At 39.5% G+C, this 20,250-nt stretch overlaps 1 protein-coding gene across 10 annotated transcripts in view; it reads left to right on the forward strand.

Annotated features, from left to right (window-relative positions):
- Grm7 (glutamate metabotropic receptor 7) overlaps positions 1 to 20,250 on the forward strand; it is an 808,103-nt gene that overhangs the window by 636,927 nt on the left and 150,926 nt on the right. For 9 of the 10 annotated variants that reach the window (XR_010051296.1, XR_010051297.1, XR_010051298.1 and 6 more), the window contains one exon: positions 61 to 996. The exons of the other annotated variant lie outside the window; for it this stretch is intronic. Coding sequence is in view for 6 of the 9 variants with exons in the window: in XM_063260312.1 (XP_063116382.1) it covers positions 61 to 996 (936 nt within the window). In the remaining 3 variants the exon portion in view is untranslated. The remainder of the gene's footprint in view (positions 1 to 60; positions 997 to 20,250) is intronic. 10 annotated transcript variants of the gene reach the window in all.

The following is a 20,250-nucleotide window of genomic DNA, read 5'->3' on the forward strand; positions in this document are numbered from 1 at the left end:
TTCTTTTCATCTTCTTTCCAATCATCTGCCTGTTTTGTCCTCTCGATTCTTTCGCTACAGATCGAAGACATGCAGTGGGGCAAAGGAGTCCGGGAGATCCCCGCTTCCGTGTGCACACTGCCATGCAAGCCTGGGCAGAGGAAGAAGACGCAGAAGGGTGCGCCTTGCTGCTGGACCTGCGAGCCCTGCGACGGGTACCAGTATCAGTTTGACGAGATGACGTGCCAGCATTGCCCCTACGACCAGCGGCCCAATGAAAATCGGACTGGCTGTCAGAACATTCCCATCATTAAACTGGAGTGGCATTCCCCCTGGGCTGTCATCCCCGTCTTCCTGGCAATGCTGGGGATCATCGCCACTATTTTTGTCATGGCCACTTTTATCCGCTACAATGACACACCCATTGTGCGGGCCTCTGGGCGGGAGCTTAGCTATGTGCTGTTGACAGGCATCTTTCTCTGCTACATCATCACCTTCCTGATGATAGCCAAGCCCGACGTGGCCGTGTGTTCCTTCCGGCGTGTTTTCTTAGGCTTGGGTATGTGCATCAGTTATGCGGCCCTTTTAACAAAGACAAATCGGATTTATCGCATATTTGAGCAGGGCAAGAAATCAGTGACAGCTCCCAGACTCATAAGCCCAACGTCACAGCTGGCAATCACTTCCAGTTTAATATCAGTTCAGCTTCTAGGAGTTTTCATTTGGTTTGGTGTCGATCCACCTAACATCATTGTAGACTATGATGAGCATAAAACGATGAACCCTGAGCAGGCCAGGGGAATTCTCAAATGTGACATTACGGATCTCCAAATTATTTGCTCCTTGGGATATAGCATTCTTCTCATGGTCACATGTACTGTGTATGCCATCAAGACTCGGGGTGTACCAGAGAATTTTAATGAAGCCAAGCCCATTGGATTCACTATGTACACGACATGTATAGTATGGCTTGCTTTCATTCCGATTTTTTTTGGCACTGCACAGTCAGCAGAAAAGGTAAGTGAGAAAGTACATTACACTGTAGTCTTTCAAAACTGTGTTTGGTGTGGGAGTATTGAAATCAAATTGGTTGCATGAAGTAAGAGGTTTTATATATACAGAATTTATTGTCAAGAGTAAACTCAAGATGAATACGTACATCTAAAATTTAAAGTGAACTGTACTACATTTAGCCCACCAAAAATTAACCAGAAGTATGTTTTTGAGTTAGTTACATTTACTTTAGCATTACTCAGTGTGATATTGTCCAGGATAAAATGTCTAATTAATTTAAATTAAATCTTTCTATTCATTGATTCGCCAATACCTCTGATTATACACTTCTTTAGAATAGAAGGGGACTCCAGTATCTACTTTCCAGGTGGGCATGTATGATGGTCATAACATCACTATGGGTGATCTTTTTTTCTTCTTAGTCGATGTAGAGGGAATCACTGAAGATTAAATCTAGTATGTAATCTACACAGCATATTAGAGTTGCCTAACTATGCATGCATAAAATATGCAAGATGGATGAATAAAGCTTTGGTTATCATCCCACACTAGTCTCCTCATAGCTAGATACACATTGATCACAGCCAGTGATATATAGTGAGATTAGGAAGAAAGGGGGTAATCAAAACGTGGAAGTCTGAAGTTTCCAAAGTTCATGGATCCCAGTATGTTAATCTATGATATAGTTAATCCACATGCTCCCTCACGGTTTTTTTTTAAATTTGTGAGTCTATAAATTAGGAACGGGGCTAATTATAATGCAATTAATGTATATTTAGCTGTAGGTTTGACATACATATTTACAAGGCAACCTTGTAGAATTGATTTTAGATATATTTCATATGCGTCTGACTTACGTGCTCACCCATCTGGCTACAGTTTTGTGTATAAGCAAATCAGACAAGCCTAAAATATGATATAATTGATGCCAAAATTGAGGGCTAGAATCTTGCTTGACACTATGTAGAAGACAATCTTGTTACAGGTAGGTTAGATGTTGGGACATTAAGGATTTATTTTATTCCATGTGACTTTGGGCAAGTCTCTTAAATGTGTAGACTTAGAGTCTCAAATGGGAAAAATAAGAATTGAAGTTAGAATATCTAAAATATATGAAAGTATGCTTCTAGGAATTGAGTCTGATTTTTTTTATTGTTACCTCTTCTTGCATAAAGGATTTAAAGAAATTTAGGTGGTTTTACAACTAAAAAGATGTTTTATAAACTAAATTGTATATTGTAAAAGCCATAAGTTTGAATGATGCTTTTAAGTGAATATTTTATGAAACTATGAAGCATTTTAAAAGCAAGGAGGGCTAATGATCCCAAATTATGATTTTAGTCATAAAATGTCTTAGAGGAAGTTCATCTAAACTAAATACACAAAATAAGCATAATATGTCTCTAACAATATGTTTCAAATTCATAATCCATGCTTATTGACTATGAAACCAACTTGAATTTTACGTAATTTCTCCAATTTATCCCTGCCCAAATGAATAATGAAATATGAGTTAGGATTGTGAAATGCAATAGAGGAAAGAAAAAATATCCTCAAATATACACTGATAGGTTGATAACCACTGAAATTTTGAAAGATTTGGGGGATATCATTAGAATCTAAGGAATCAATTATGTTGTTATTAAAACAAACTTTACCCCATGCAATAAATTGAGGAAATTAATTGCATCTTGTACACTTATTCCTGAGAAATATAAAAAAGAAAAATAATCACAGTGATTTTATAGGTAAGTCTTCTTGTAGCGGACATTGGGTAATATATGTGTCTCTCATTGCATTTCCATTTCTCATTTTTTCTAGTCAGAACAATGGGTTTCTTCAACAAGGCTACAGGTATAATTCATTCATTCAAAAACTTGAGAATGACAAATGTTTTAGGAATTGCATTCACTGATTCCAATTGCTGAGGATAAGACACACTGATAGATTTGGACAGTGGACAGCAGTGGACAGCAGTGATTTTTTATCCCAGAGTTTTAGAAAGTACATGTTTCTTTGTATTCTTTTGATGGGTTATGTGGTTTAACAAGATTGACTGGCACTTGTAAAACTATGAACTTCTGCATAGAAACAGTATATATATATATCCTTATATGAAAATGTACACACCAATGATAGGCATATGGATAAAGATATGTGCTCAATTAAAAATATCACTTTGTGTACATGACCATGACATTTAAATTGTGGAAAGAGGTACATTGCCAAATGAATAAAGAAATAATAGCAAAAGAAATCCTTGCCAAGACAGCAATCTACAACATCATAGATTTTCTATTTCTGTTTAAATCTTAACAGTTTAAGATTTTGAATATATAGATTCTATTGTAAAAATATTCAAAAATTGGGTGAGTTAGCAGTAACTACTGTTTTGGAAAATCAATTTTGCTTATGTAAGAGTATCTTTGAGATTTCTGATTGGTGGAGTCCATTAGCATTGCACAAAAATACTCAAGTTTTTTTTTTTTCTTCAAAGCTTAAACCCTATGAGGTTTATTTTTGCTTTTGTAAAAGAGTATGCAAGAGATCACTGTCATGTCTTTTTAAAATTGCTAGCCTGTTTACTTCTGTGTGAAGATCTTACAACATGACAGGGGAGGGGAGTGATAAAATTTATCCTTAAGAAAGTGAGTCTAGGTTTCAAGAATTAATATGGATGACTTTTATAATGCTGTGAAACAGTGCACCTTATGACATGATATAACCTTAGGATCAAGCTGATCTGGTACAGTGTGATGATATTCCATTGTTACTTCTTGACTCTTACCTGTTGAAGGGCTAGATTTTTTTCTAAGTCTTTAAAAAAAGGCCCTTGTGCATGAAAAGAACCACGCTTGAGGCATGAAGAGTACGTGCTACTCTGTCCAAATCTGAGTAATGATAGATGACCCCTTCATCCAGAATTTTTAGCAGTTGCTGTACAGAGAATTTTCCAGGTAAGGCAATACTAGCACACATTGCATAATACTTCATTCCACTATGGACTGTTATATAAATGACCATGATTCATAAAATCGTATCATATAGTTACATCATAGCAATATTAGTTCACGTAAACACTTTGTTACTTGTACAATAATGAAACTGCTTAATAGCCTAGATTTTATCTCTCTAATTAAGTGACTGGATGATTGTACATCATGTCTTACATATGTGCAGGGAGACAAGCTTCACAGTAACTGGTCTGAAGGGAAAGTGGCACTTGAAATGAAACGAGTGGGGTCTGGCGTTTTCATAACCTCCTTTATGCATCATTTGTTTGTTTGGGCAGGAAGATGGTGAATAAATAAAAAAGAAAATAGTTGAAGCAATTAAGAAAAAGAACCTGCAAAAGCGTACTGACTTCAGTGAAAGGGTATCTTTTCAAACCTGATTACTTATGAGCCATTTTTCTACATATAAGACAGAATCATTGTGCTTATAGAACTTAAGTAATGATTCTTTGATACTTCTTCACGTCCAGTTGTTTGTTATTAAATGTAAGGAAACCAGTAAATGGTTTTCATTAAAATTAATCCACTTAAACATAAAGACTAGGGGAAAGAGGTATACTTAGTATTTAGTTTGTCTGGTTTATATCCTTCTTTGTTTAAATTGTCAAATGCTAGACAGAAATTACCAATTCCCTTTTAGAGTGTTTTTTCTCATGATCTTTTAGAAATTAAATGAAAAATGGCAAAATATCTACTATATTGATCAGTTAGGGCTTGTGGTTCAGGTGTGAGGAAGACACTGTCCTTGTGTGTTAGGAAATTACAAGCTAGTGATCAACGCAGGCCTTCAAGGAAGCATCAAATCGTATGAGACATACTACAGTGTACTGCAAGGAATAAAGAAAAAATACAGGAGATAGCTCCCTCTTAGAGTCACAGAAAATATAAAAAGTGAACTGAACTTAAGTAGCAGAGAAAGTGATGCAAAGACCTACAAAGAAGTAATGTAAAAAGGTGGTGGTGGGCAGCGTTTCCAACACAGCATGTAGACAAAGGAGACAGTTGTGCGCTTAAATTATTTTGATTCTTGCAACTGTCAGGGTGTAGCAGTGAAGACTAATGCCACTTCATTTTAGGAGCAAACTGTGAAATGAGGTAAATCCCAGCGTTTCACTCCCAAGTGAAACTTTTGGCAAGAATTATATCTTTTCAATATCATGGGCCAAATTAATTTTAAATATTACAGCTTCTAAGCTGAAACACCTGTTATGCTTTCTTAAGGTACAAGATTCCCTTACGCACATGTTGAATTATGCGCTGTCATCCCTCTGGCGCAGTTCCAACTCCTCTGGTTTGTGGAGCTGGACTTTATACAGAGGTTGAGATCAAGAAAATGTAATGGAGCCATATTTGGACCCTGGATATTTTCCTTGTAGCTCTGGGGTGTTAACAGAAGTTGATAAATGGACAGAAATGTAAGCATAGTATATTTAGAAATGGCAAGTATTTAAGGAAACTATTTAAGGACAATATTTAAGGATGAAGGACAGTGTTTAAGGATGAAGTAGCTAGAGGTAAGGAAACTTCAGTACATATTGTAATAGATTGGCTAAGGATGGCTCTGGTTGGAAGACAGCCTGAGAGACTAGAAAACATGGAGTAGTCTGAAAGCTATTTTGACCTTTTTGAACATTAAAAGACAATGTGAGCGCACTATGCTTTATCTTTCATCTTGCATTATGTTGTTTTGTTATTTAAATAGGTATATACTTGTAAGGATTGTTTTGTGGATTTTGCAACTAATGTTGCCTGCTTTTTAATCTTTATTCAAACATCTATGTGGATAAAAAGAAAGAATTCCCATTATCTCATTCTCTAGAGGCAATCATTTTCAAAAGGATGATACCACATCCAACTCTATTTATACATGAATATTCATACATAAACATAAATATTTCAAAACACAGATCCTTATTTTCTCTTCTAGCATACTCAGTAAGAACCTTTACTTTGCTTCTAAACACAGTGGAGACAAATGTCACAAGTGGAGCTTTCACTGAGGTCACTTGTACACCCATGCTGTGACAGGCACACATACTGGTTGCTGAGGTCTTGCTTCTGCTGTTTGATTTTGTCTGTTCATATTCATATCAGAAGCCTGTGAAGTCACCTTCTTTCTGTTCCCTGCTGTGACCCTGGTGATAACTAAGCCTCTCTCTAAACTGCCCTGGAAAAACAGCCATTTGCGAGCTGTTTGTGAGCAAATAGCTGAGCTGGTGTCCTCTTCTTTCCTCCTGCCAGGATGCACCAGCTAATTTCCAGGGCAGTCACTTCAGATAATTGGAGTCCTCCTTGTTAGTCTCTTGTTTAGCTAAATAGCTAGTTCAGCAGGCAGAAGCCAAGAGCCTGTGCAAAACTGAACCGAACTAGCACTAACAAGGAAACAGCTTACTACCTTAAAACAAAAACTCCAACCATCGAAGTTTGAACAAAGGAAGAATCCAGAATGAAAACACCTGCTAAAAAGGAGGACTCAACAAGATGCTTTGGGTCTGTGCACTCCCTGCTCCACGGAGCACCCTTTTAAGGTCACCGTTCACCTTGAGAACTAAACCACGGAAAGAACCAGCCATGAGGACCTAGATTTGCCTTATAATCAGAAACATGATGTAATCAGATATGGCTCTGTGCTTTGGCTTCTCAGAGAATCAAAAACACCTCAATTTTTCAGAAAGAATTTGTATTAAATCACATGAAATTCTACCAGTAGCATAGTTGTCTGGCAGGCATTCTGGGAGCTGTCAAGTCCAGACTTGAGGTCTCAAGATTCCTATACTGTAGATCACAATATTGGCCCAACTATGATTTCATAGAGGCTCCTGTCTTCCTTTGCTCCTAGAAGCTGAGTTGCTGGCCATTACCTCCCCTGATCATCCTAAGGTGCTCTGAACCTATTCACTGTATACTTCAAGTGTGTTGTTTAAACTTGTTGGTGCTAAATTCTTTCATGTGCACAAGTGGTCTAATTATTCCACCATTTGGATTTAAGAGAAAATAAGATGTTCTAACTGCTTACGACAAAAACTTACAAAGACGTTGATACCAGCAGGTAGTCAGAATGAGGAGCAAATGGAACTCTCCTGCACTGCTGGGGGGAATATGAAAAGAGGTAGAGTCACTTTGGAAAACAGTTTGATGAATTCTTCAAATGTTAAACATGCCCCTACCACAATGCCTTAGCCGTTCCCCTCTCTCTTATTTTCCAGTTTTTACATTTTGTTCCTACATGGTCGGATTACACAATGATTATATTTCTTGTGGGGAGTTGGCAGATGCATGTAACACATCTGAATTCATTTCTCATCCCCTCTCACTCTCTTCCTTTCCCTCACCTGCATCTTGTGATCCCCTTCTCATTTGAAAAGCAGCTGTCTTCCTCCTTCCTATTACCCATCTTTCATTTTGTTCTTTATATTTTTGGTTTCTCATGTAAATCATATGATATTTAAGCTTGTGTGTCTGATTCATTTGACTTAGCATTATAGTGTTGAGTTCATTCATATTCCAACAAATCAGCCAGTTTATCATCCTTTATGGCAGAATAGTACTACATTGTGTATAAATATCACACTTTCTTTATTCATTAATTTATTGATGGAAATATAGGATACTTGCATGATTTAACTATTATGAATTGTGCTGCTATAAACATGAGTATGCATGTATCACTGTAATACGATGTTTTTAACATTTAGAAAATACTTAGAAGGAAATAGTTGGCCAACGTGGAATTTCTAGTTTCAGTTTTTTTGAGACATCTGTATAATGATCTCTATAGTGACTGAACTAATTTTATGTCCTCACCAACATTGAGTATTCACCAAAGAGAAAGAAAACAATCTGACTATTCAAATATTTGTACGTAAATTCTTGTGTGTGTGAATTTACTTCAAATACCTCTCAAATGAAAATATCCCGAATTACCAAAAAAAGATACAAAACATCCCAATTGCTCATCAATTATTGAAAGAATAAATAAATTGGAGTACAGTCGTAAAATGTAATACTATTCCTTATTGAAGAGCTGACGCTTTGGTTTTTACATAAGAGGAGAGATACTTCAGTTTGCAGTTTGGCTGGCTTATGCCATATGAAGGTTACTCATTGCTGAAAGTACAAATTGCATTGAAAGTTAGGGTTAGAGGAAACTGACTGTGGGCTTTCCCTGTGGTCCAGGTTTTAGACGCTGTAAGTGTACAACCAAAGAAGGAGGGAGAATGGGAAAAGTCTTCTGAAGGAAAGGTTGGGACTTCTGCCACCTGCAGATCCCTATCTTCCTTTCCAGTCTGCCTGCAGATCTTACAGAAAAGACTGGTAGACAGGGTCTGGCACTACACTTCTCAGTCCTTCCCTGCTGTGTAGGATGATTCCTGATGTGGACACCTACCTGCACACTGCTGCTAGTATGTATCCTCCCTCCCCAGTGAAGTAGGCAGCTTTGGGATTGGACTGCCGTCCATTAGTTGCAATGTATTATGGATAATAATATGAGGGCTTCCCCGTCCTGGGGACTAAGCTATCTCGCTAGCCATTGGTTTGTGTGTTTTGCAGTTTAGAGGGTAGAATCCAGGGCCTTCACTGTGAGCTAGATAACTCTCCTTTCTTTATTTTTATTTTTTTACTTTGAAACAAAGTCTCACTAAGATTCCAGTTTGTTGAGTCTGGACTCAAATTTGTGATCTTCTGGTCTCTGCCTCCCAGAGTATTAGCGTGAGGGATTTTTAAAAGAAATCCATATAGTGGAAACGCCATCTGTATACCTTCTTCCTTGTCTCAGTATGTTGTCATGACACCAGTTTCTCCTAAGTATAAAGGGTCTCTGCTTTCAAATAGTAAGAAGTTCCTGACCAATACATCTGTCCACATGTGACTGGCAGTTACGTCTTACGTGTTAATTACACAGGAGCTAGGGAAAAGGTTCAGCGGCACAGTTCCTGCCTGGCAAGTACAAGGTCATGATTTGATTCCCAGTACCAAAACCAAAACAAAACACAAATACTAAGTGTTCATGGCACATGCTGCATCTCTAGCTTGAGGGCCTTCAGAGGGCCCAACTTGTTACACTGTATTTTTGTAGCTCCCTAAATCAGCATTGTACCATGTCTTTCTCTCCAGGTTGGGCTTTGTTTGGCCAAAACACTCTGACTCTAAAGAATCAGGAAGTGAATGGCCTCAAATAAATATTCGTTCAAAGCTACTGTGTATGAGGTATCAAGAAATGGAAGGGAATTTACACATACTCAGAGAAATTGTGGGCAAGGGTGAGAGTGTAAATGGTGGTAAAATAGTAGAGTACAAGAAAATGCCACTCAGTGATTAGCACATCCTTGAGGTTCTCTGATATCTCTACCCTAGAAGGAGGAGTCTTACATCTTGGAGGTCATCAGTAGAAATCTTTTGCTAGACAATTGAATGACCAAAGCAGGTCTCTTTCTTACACTGCAGGCTCTTGAACCTTGAACCTTCATGTTGAATGTTGATGTGAGTCCAGTTTGGAGACTTAGCACTTGCAAGGAATAATATTGTCCCCAAAGAGGCCCAATTTGTATGAGTCATTTCACACCCAGGAGCTTCTGCCAGTAGACTCAAAGCTTTAGATCACTTTGTAATGATTGGCTTTTAGCCTCCGAGACTACATACCTACCTCCAATTCTAGCAATTCCATTCTGTTTCTCCTGTCATCTTTTTAGAGTTCTGTCAAAGTGGTTAGGTTGGGACCTGGGGATTTAGCTCAGCGGCATAAGCACCTGCCTTGCAAGCAGGCAGTTGTGAGTTTGATCCCCGGTACCGATAAAAAGGAAAAAGACAGGAAAAAAAAAAAAAAAAAAAAAAGTGGTTAGGTTGGGTTTTCATGGCCAAATTGCATTATTGATTAGGCTATGGCTGTGGCCGGGTGCTGGAACAAGTGCCACTTTGTTTAATGTCCCAGGTCTTAATATGCAGAGATACTTTGCATATAGTGAGAGGCAAGGAGCCATCTTGATGCTTCTAATTTGTATAGTGACATTTATTATTTAATATATTCTCTCTACATTCTTTTGGTACACAGGAATAAGGATAACTCTTTTATAAGCTTTTGTTACCTTTGTATTAGCTTCTAAATTGAAACATGATCTAGTTACCATGTTGTAAGGAATGGGAAAGACTCTTCAGATGTTATAATGTTGGAAAAAAATGTGGTACCAGATGCTATTGAACAGCAAACAGGCAGAGAAATATTATTATTGGACTGAAAACTCTAAACATGTCCTAGGAAGAGAAACTAAGAACTGTGTGGATCATTGGTAGGCAAGCACACTGAATTCAGGTCTTAATAATAAAGAGCTTTGGGAAACGGCAGGGGCACGCATTTTATTTTGTTTTTGAAATCTGATTTCCCACTAAAGCTGTTAGGAAAAGAAAATGTAAGAAAATGAGCCCTTAATGGTTATACTGATAATCTGTCTGCTGGATTCAAAAGTGCTGGTGTCTGTAACAGGTCCTTGGCTGTCTAAAATTGAAAATTATCTCCGTAACATGTCTGTGTGCTCCCATTTAGTTTTACGTTCCAGGCGATTGCTTGGTTGATAACCGACAGTGAGTTTTTTGATCCAAGGCTTTCCAATGCACAGGACTAAAAAAAGCTCAGTTAGTAGATGTCCTGAAACAACAAATATGAAAGATTTTTGTTCCCTGTAATGACACTGTCTTTTTCCTGCAAGGCCTACCACTTTGGAGCTAGATGTTCTATAAGGGAGTTTTAAAACAATTTTCTTCTCTTTCAAAATGGCCTGTTATTTAAGAATCTATTTTTAAGTGTCTGTCAAATACCTGGAGACCCTAATAATAGCATCATATCGGTCGTTTTTAAAAAATGTCCAGCGACTTCCTGTTGATGCTATTATCATTGCTTCTATCCCACCTTCGCAGTTAAAATGTCATTGAAACTTCCACAGAGCCCACGAGGCTTGGCTCAAATATAGCCTGCAGCCAATAGGTCCAATGGGCTGCTCAATTTTGTAGTTTGTGTTTCCTGGAACATTTAATATGAATTCGTTTACATACCTGTGCAGTGCAATGCTTTTTCTTGTGGCTTCTTTCATTCATGTCTTAGTCACTTTTTTGTTGCCAGCACAAAGTACCCAACACCCACAAGTTAAAGTTATTTAGCTGACAGTGGCAGGGTGGTGTGGTAGAGGAGAAACAGTCCAGGGCAAGGCAGGAGGCAGCAGACACAACTTGGCTTTTTCTCTCATTCCCTTGTATTCCAGCCAGGCCACAAGCCTGTGGGGTGATGCCTCCACACCTAGGGTGGGTCTTCAGTTTCCAGGACATCAGCTCATCCACACCCAGGACTACACGAAGCTGATCAGTGGACTAGTCCAGTATCACAGCCATGACGCAGCCACCTCCCCAAAGCCCCACCTGTCAGCCTATGAGGCTTTGGTGACATCTAGATATAAACCGTAACATGCCACAGGAACACAGGAACAGACATAGTAAGGCTTAAAAAGCCAGAAATATCTATAAAGTGAACCTTTATCAAAAATGCGTGCTGGGCTAGCCCTACGGGGTCAGGTTGGCTGCCTTTCTACCCTTCTAGCCCTAGTTTACTCACTCTAAGTTTGCTGTAGTCTTTCTGATATTCTTTCTGTCCCTGAATGTTCAAGGGCCGTTTCCTTCCTGCGACCTTTCCACAGGCTGTGCCTTTTCTCGGGGTGCTGTCACCCTAACTGTCTCCTGCTGCAGCCTGCCATCATTCAGATCCCAGACTACGGAAGCAGATGCCTGTTAGGCTGAGCTCTGAGTTTTTCTTCACTCTAAGATGAAGCAGTTTCTGCTCTAGTTGCTTTTCTTTCTCCTTATTGTTATCAGTAATCAATGCCAGTTTTTGCTCTGTTCATTTGGTTTTTACCTGCATCTCCTCATGGTCACACCATAGCAGGAGAAATCTTTAAGGAAAACAATTTACACTGAACCTAGAGTCTTTAGAATATAAATAACTTCTGAGAGCCAGGAACTCATTTTCTTTCTTTCTTTTTTTTTTTTTTTTTTTTTTCTTTTTTCAACTCAGAGTTTTTAAAAATTTAATTTATTTGTTTAATTATTTTTAAACTTTAATTGTTTTACACTTGTTCTGGCCCTGGTCAGAGAGCTTAGGTCCTAGTAATTAACCCCACCCCGCCCCATTCCACTCATTCCTCATGCATTGTGTTTCTGAGCAGAGGAGGATGGTACTGCAGAGACCTTCCTCTTTGGCTTCTTTCTTTTTTGATCCTCTTTCTTCATGCATTTCAAGAAGCTGTCTCAGCTCTTAGAGCGCTTAACATGCTCAGTATGGCATTAATTCTCTTGAACAGAATTTTGCCTTTAAATTGTTTGTGTACATCAATGCTGGGAGCATGTTGAGCACATTATAGGTTTCAGTTTTGCCATGTACCTCTTTTCAGTACCATTTGTGGAAGCATTTCTTTTCAAACAGCACCCACCCCATTCATGTCTACAATACCACCTTTCTTTTGAGTGTACATGCATGTGGCCAAAGAGCAACTCTACGCTTTCTAGAAGTTCCAGTGAACACATATTTTTTGCCTCTAATCCTTTCCTTGGGTTACTGTTTTGACAAATCATTGGAAGATAGAGATTTCAGGCAAAAAGGAAATTTTTCCATTTCTAGGAATTTCTGATAAGAAAGAAATTGAATATATTTCAAAGATAGAGGTGCCATATGTTCATCATTTCCCAAAGGTCTAACCAGTAGGAAATAGTTAGATGCTTTGTAGAATTTCTGTACAATATACACTCTAGAATTGCTTAGAATTGTGACAGATTGTACAGTTTGCAACATCAATCTCCAGACACTCATCATACACTTCCAAACTATTTCATTGAAATTCCATAACAGACTCAACAGAGATTAACATGATCGCCATCTACATAAGAGAACACAGAAACCTAGAAAGTGCAAGTGACAGTTCCTATACTCCAGAGTCAGGAAAAAAGAGAGAGTGACTTATAGAAACCTGCCTCTCACAATCACCAGACTCTTGAGATGTGGACACGGATGATAGGGATGAGGCCATGAGGTAAGAGGTTAAGGCACTTGTTGAGGCCAAACAACAAACCAGCTGCAGAGACAGATCTAACCCAGATGGTTGGCTTCTGGAACACAGGTGGATAGCCGCAGTAGAGAGTTAAAGGGACTCTGAAGAGGTCACAGATAAAGCACAAGAGTGACACTGCTGCACTCTTGAGTGACAAGAGAGAATAGAAAGGAAATGATTAGTCACAGGAGCGAGTCAATACCCTCCCTAGGTTAAGGAAGCAGGGTATAAGGAAGGCCTGAAGAGTCCTCCATGAAAGTAAATTCCCCCATAATGCAATGTGACTCTGTGGAATAACTGGCTGATTTGTCTGTGGAGAAACAATCTCCACTGTATCTGTGTTTCTTTCCTATAATAAACTGTTACTTTTCTCCTAAAAGTGGCTCATTTATGCTTTAAATCCATGTGAGGCTAAAAGATAAGTGATAATCAGTATCAGAGCATAGCAGTACATGCCTCTAATCCCAGCTCCCAGGAGGCTGAGATAGGGGCGATTGTCATGGGTTCCAGGCCAGCCTGGACTGCATAGTGAACCCAAGTTCAACTCCTTCCTGAACTACATAGCGAGACCCTGTCTCCAAAAATAAATAAATAAATAAATAAATGATAGAAAGGTCATTTGCAAAACAAATTATCATTTCTTTTACCCTGGACGAGTTGTTCCTTCTGTGCCTCATTTTCCTCACTTGTGAAATGAGAATCACAGTAGTATTTTCCATGATTATCATACGGCTTGAATCAGTTAATTCATTTCACTTGGGCATGTGTACTCACAGATACCAAGGCAGGAGGCACAAGCAAAACAGATTTAAATTTGCCAGTCTATATCCCAATGCCCTAATGGAGGAGGGCTTTAAATAAATAAATGAACACTATTAAGAATGTCAGAGTATAGCTAATACTATGGGACAAGTAAAGAGATGACTTGCCAAGATAGTGGGAGTAATTTTGCAACTGTGAATTGGTGCTCAGAGAAGACTCACTGAGTCTGTGACCAAGGCACAAGCACCAAACTATCAGGAGCTGTGAAATAAAAGCAGGGACCAGCAAGTGCAAATGTCCTGAGGCAGAAGCACATTAGGAGTATTTGGGAAGTGACAAGTAGGCTAATGTGAGCAAGAAGGAACAGAGCAGAGGATGAAGAGGGACAGGAACCAGTTCTTGTGAAATTAGCATGGATGAGATGGGAACCATTTAGAGAGTTTTGCAAGAAGGCACAAATAACTTTAAATTTGAGAGACTTAATCAGATATAAAGTATTTCCCTGGAAAGTGCACCAAACAGAACCTGGTAGATAGTAAGTAGTCAACAAAGCTTAGATATTTGTATTTTCAGTATTAACATGTTTATTTTTTAATGTGAATACATTTTCTAAAATTTCTCCAGGGACAACGTATCTTTAAAAGAAAAATTTCCTATACTACTGTGCACACTTGGTTTCTCCACTACCTAAGAGAAACCCATTTGTGCTGGAAAATACAGAGCTAGACTATAGCAAGAACTGTGCCCTGACACCAGGCTAGACAGTGTTCCAGCCCTAGGCAGGCTGAGCAGGCTAATAACCTTAATTCTGGGGGCAGTGGTGGGGGCTTCCACATTTCATAGTGCAATAAAGTGAACACAACACGGCACAAAGAACATGAGAGTGCTTCCTGCACACACTTAACTTTTTTAAACAATGCACACCCCTCTGCAGTGATAAAACAACACTTGCACATTTAAAACACTATTTTGATGAAATTATTTCTTCTGGCGACTGCCCTACAAGATTTTGCCTTTGGTATTTTTAAAGTACAAATTAGTTGAGTAACATTCAGGGAAGGAATGACCTCATACTCACAGGCTTATTTTCAGTGATTTTTGTGGATCTAGTTTGCTATTTTTGACAGCTTCTAATATCAAGAATTCATTCTTTCATGCATCCTTTGAATATTTATTAAAAGTTGCTTATGTGTCAGGTGTACCGCCCTAAGTGCTAGGGGTAGAACAAGGAGAGAAATAAATCCTTTGTCTTTATTGCAGTTAGCGTCGTGTAGAAAATGGAAGCATGTACCTGTAAAAAATCAGAAAATGAAAGTCAGAGGAGTAAAGGAGGCTCGGATAGATTTTACGGAGACTAATGATTGAGATGGGGATAGCCAAGGAGGGCTTCTTGGAGGAGGTGGCCTCCAAACAGACACAGACATGAGATGGGGGAGCAGAGGGAACAGCAAGGGTACAGGCCTGGGAGAAAACCAGTGTGAAAAATAGAAGTTGTGGTGCAGAGGTGGACAGATGGGAAGCCTGGACTGTCCGAGTGGTGCTCGGGAGCCCATTCTGACAGGACAGGAGAGAACACCAGGCTCAGGCACCTGGACTGTGTTGCAGAATGATCACTTGGGCTATCATTAAGGAGAAAACCAAAGTGGGGCTAGCGTGGATCAGTTGAGCCCGATCGAAATTTCCTAAGCACCTGCACACTTGAGAGTTTCTCAAGTTGCGTCCTTGACACAATCATAAACAAGCAAACAAGGCACAAAATAAGGCATCACACTACCATTGGGGAATTCATATTTAATAAAATTAATGATGTAGGCCAGGGTTTATACCTTCCCAAAAGAAGATAAATCTTACGAACAGTGTCTCAGGGCTCCTGGCCACAAATATTGCCTTCTTTCTCCAGAAACTCTGTGGTTATTTTAAGTCCCATCATCTGCCTAGCAGCCAGCTGAGACGGTTTCCAGGTAGCAAATGAGGCTCCTTGCCGTCCTTTCCCTGCTCATTCTTCAGACCTTAGAGAGCTCCTTGATGTATCCAGGCGCTGTGAATCTGGGCCACAGGGCAGTGTCTCCAGGCTTGTGAACTGCACAGTGCTGGCAGCCATTAGTCACAGACATGCCATGCAGTCGCGCAGTGTCTCCTGCACAGCTGTAGGCAGAAGCTACCCCTGTGCTGGGTACCAAGAAGAGAGATGGCTAAGACATGGTTATTCAGTGCATTCTGTAGCCAGATTATGGTGATTACCCTTGTCTTGTCTTTCTCGTGACCTTATTTATTTATCCACATCCTTTATGTAAATACGAAAGTAGCTGGACTGACAGCATGGTGCATTTCAGAAAAACAAAAAAAATGCATAACTTCAAAATTTGTCTCCTAAACAAGGCTCCATGAGTGTTTATTCCGGAAATCCATCAGAAATTGAGATCAAAGCAGGTAATAGAGGTGAGCTGTAGCCCGGGCTGATTTGCAATTCCACACGCATCCCCACACACCATCTGGGCTTCTGCTGAAGCATCTGCTGGCTCTACCCCATGCTCAAGCCTGCACACCAGGAGCAAGATGAGGTAGATGGTCTAGGCGAAACTGGCAGGTGGTACATTGTCTGCCATCTCGCAGGGTTAAAAGTGTCAACTCAGCCGCACTGTGGGGGAAGGGGAGATCGCCTTCTGTTTGGACCTCCTTTTCTGCTTGTATCTGTAATGTGTCCACGTTTTCACAAGCTCCGCGCCTGCTGGTACCGTCTGTTGAGAAGAAACCACCTTCCCTGTCAGTTGACAGATTCATTCATGCCCTCAGTATGCATATGTGAGTATTCACTTGTGTGCAGCTCTGACTTGCCTTTGGGGACAGTCAACACAGTGATAGGTAAACAAGTTCATGAAACTTACACACTAATAAGAAAAAACAATCCACAGGTCAATTGGACCGTGACATGTGCTCTAAGAACACTACAGCGGGTGGCTGGGGCAAGACGGGTTGGAAGGAGCAACGTGGCTTCAGACTTGCTATTCAAAGAAGGCTTCAGGGAGGAGGTGACAGTGAAGCCGAAGTGATGCGATAAACTCATTCACACTGACGCACTGGCTGCTTCCTCCATCTGTTTCTCTCTCTTTCTTCTTTTCTTCTGTCTTTGTTTCATTTTGTTGGAATATTGCTGAACATCTGTTGAGATTCTATTGACATTCAAAAGTTGAAGAATCAAGTTTCCTGTCCTCACAGCACTTCCATTCTAGTGCATGAGACAGATATTAAGTCAACAGTGACTGAACATACAACAGTATCTATTGCTTAACTTCTGTGCCAGGATGGGAGTGGATGTGGTGGCATGTGGCCTGTGAGCAGGGACACGGAGGGGAAGGAGCTGTGATAATAACTGAGGCAGGGAAGATACCAGGAAAGGGGAGAGTGTGCCGAGGCAGAGGCCGGATCTGGAAGGAAACCATAGGTACCGTGGCGTCTGCAGTGGGACAGTGGGAAGGTGTCTCAGAGGGAGCAGGGCTAACTCATGGGTGCCAGGCAGGCCACAGGAGGAAGCTCAATTTTATTCTCCATTTTCCAGAAGTCATTGGAAGGTTTTGAGGGAAGCAATGACATGGTCTCATTTACATTTTACTAAGAGCCCAGGAAAGACTTGCAGCAAGAGTGACTGTGAAACCCCAGGACAGCTCCTATGACCCAGGTGGTTGGCAGAGCAGTTTACAAACTCCAGGAAGGATGTCTGATGTTTCTATGGCAAAGAGAGGAAACTTAAAAGTTTGGAAGGGGAAAGAATTCATTATCACTGTGATGTACTTGTCACTCAATTGTTTCTTAGTTTTTTGCTGCCTCTTTAAAATATATATTCTACCCCTTGCTTGTAGGTCTACAAACAGAGTGTGCTGGGCCTCTTTGGCCCACAGGCTACAGTTGGCTGCTCTTCATTGGCTGTTTCAGGTACCTTCCTGGGCTAGAACTACACCTCATGATCTTAGCACATTTGTGGCTTGGCTGAAATGAATCTGAAGAGTGTGTTACCTCTATCTGTTAGGTGGTATGCTCTGAGTTGGAGCCCCTTTGTTTCTTGGTGTGGGTCATTTTGTTTGTTTTTATAATGATGATATTCTAAACTGTTTTCTGGAATTATGACTGGCATTACAAATTAGAATGAAAATGTTCAGCCAAGGTCCTGCAGGGCTGACAGAGATGAGAACGGAAGAAGGTTATGGTAGGAAGCAAAGTGGTCATCAACTCTGACAAGAGCATGTGATTAATGAGTACAGGGTATGTGGGGGATGGACCAGGTACCTTAATTATGCCAGGAGTAGTGTCTTCCTTCCTACCATCTCCTCTTTCCCTGGTCAGATAGTGGAGTTTCTCTTCACTCTTAGGAAGGCTGAAGGGACACATTTCCTCGCACAATGGGATGCAAGTGAAATCAGAGGGCAAAACAGTACTTTTCATGTCTCTGGAGATCCTGTTCTTCAGTCTTTAATAGCTAATGTATTTCAGATAGAGGACATGGAGCTGGGGAACCCTTGAAGGTTGATCAGTGATCACAATATGCCTGGATAAATGTTGACGTCAGGACTTGAATGAGTGAGACAATACAGACTAGCGTATGGTGCAGTACAAGATATATCTCCACTTTGCTTTGAATGATGACAGAGTAGTTTGGTGAAGGCTGGGAAGCCTTCTTCCACTATTTGTGCTATCTGAAAGGTGAAGTAGAGGGGGAGGGGAGAGAGAGCCCCCGGAGACACAGGAGACCAGGTGCCTGGTGAGCAGTCTTGTCACCAATGGCTCTTCTTTTGATGACACAGGCAGGCTCAATGTATCATAACCAGTTAGCAGGTAAGGGTTTTCCTGTTCATGAGCTTTGATTATAAGTGTCTTAAAGTTGTTCTTAGTGAGACATTAAATAAAGTTGGATGTTTTAATATTCAAAATAAGTGTAAAATTAATTTTACAAAACATCGCAACTGTTTTCCTAAGCATCTGAAAAATCTCACTCTTGGTTCTACATTTAATGAAGTATATTTTAAGGTGAGCTAGAGGAAGACATTTCTCAATAGAGCAGAAGACTTCTCCATGATGAAAAAAGAAGTATTGGCATCAATAGTATAACAATCAATGATTGATTTGGGAAATTAAAAGTGATGACTTGAGAAGAAGAGTGTGCCTTTCCAGAAGGACTGCAAACCTGGGTATAGTGAAGATATCTAAAGATAATGCCAGCAAAGGGCAAAGATGCAGGATAGAAATCTTCTTTTACAGTGTCTCAGTTTTTCTCAGAACATTTCTACTCACAGGGGTTTTAACTGGAAGAAGCCATATGTACAATCTGATTCAGCTTTTTTATTCTACATGTCTGAGAACAGAGATCCATACTTAATGGGCTTCCTAGAAACCTACCACTACTGGTACCCTTGGATGTAATTTCATGGGACATGTGTAGACTACATTTTCCATAATACGCTATGAGCACCGTAGGATATGCACACATGGGCTTTTCCATTATTTTTAAAAGTCCTTCTTGTATTCTTTTTATTATAAAATTAATATTTGTCATTCAAAATTTAACATTGAATTTTACATAGCCTTTAGTTAGCCCATTTCTTTTCATAAAACTAAAATTAATTTACTTCACTCTGCTTATAGAATGTCACTAATGACATTCTAAATAAGATTTATTACAGATATATATATTTATTTATATTATATATATATATATAATATATATATATATATATTTTTTTTTTAAACCTTAGTCCCTGTATGCTTGGATAAGAAATGAAAATCCTGGCAGTCTGTACATCAGAATTGAGTTTTTGCACTAGCATCTGGTATGTAAGTTTCCAAGGTGCAAGCTTATCTCTGCATTCATTCACTCATTCATTTTCTCTCCCTGCATTTCTGTCCAGAGATAAAGTTGTTAACTCTGTGGCTAGCAATGCAACACATAAAGAAGTGATTTTATGATTGTTAAGGTATTTCACAGCCTGATTATATCAAAAGGACATCTGAAGTTATCCTAGGTGGGCTAGTGACAACATTAACCCATCGAGCCCTGACTAAAACTGTTACCTAGTATTGTTTTAGGAGCACAAAATTGAGTGCAGCATCCTCAAACCCCTTTGTCTGTAGTTCTGTGGAGCTTTATAAGGACATATATGTTGCTGAGACCTTACCAAAGCTTTTTTTTTCCTTTTAGGAATACAGTCATATGTTTTGTTAAGTGTCTTATTGCTTTAGCAAAAACTCAAACAAACTGGTAATTTAACATCATGAATACAAATATGTGCATCATACATACATGCATCCATTTCCCTTCCAGTTGAAATATCCTGAGTGGGAATTCTTCCAGAAAGCATGCACAAAGATGTACATACAAAATATCTGGGAGATTGAAGTTTTCACTGAAG

Source organism: Cavia porcellus, unplaced genomic scaffold (assembly GCF_034190915.1).
Source record: "Cavia porcellus strain 051 isolate PalLab524CR breed Dunkin Hartley unplaced genomic scaffold, mCavPor4.1 scaffold_13, whole genome shotgun sequence".
NCBI classification, from domain to species: domain Eukaryota; kingdom Metazoa; phylum Chordata; class Mammalia; order Rodentia; family Caviidae; genus Cavia; species Cavia porcellus.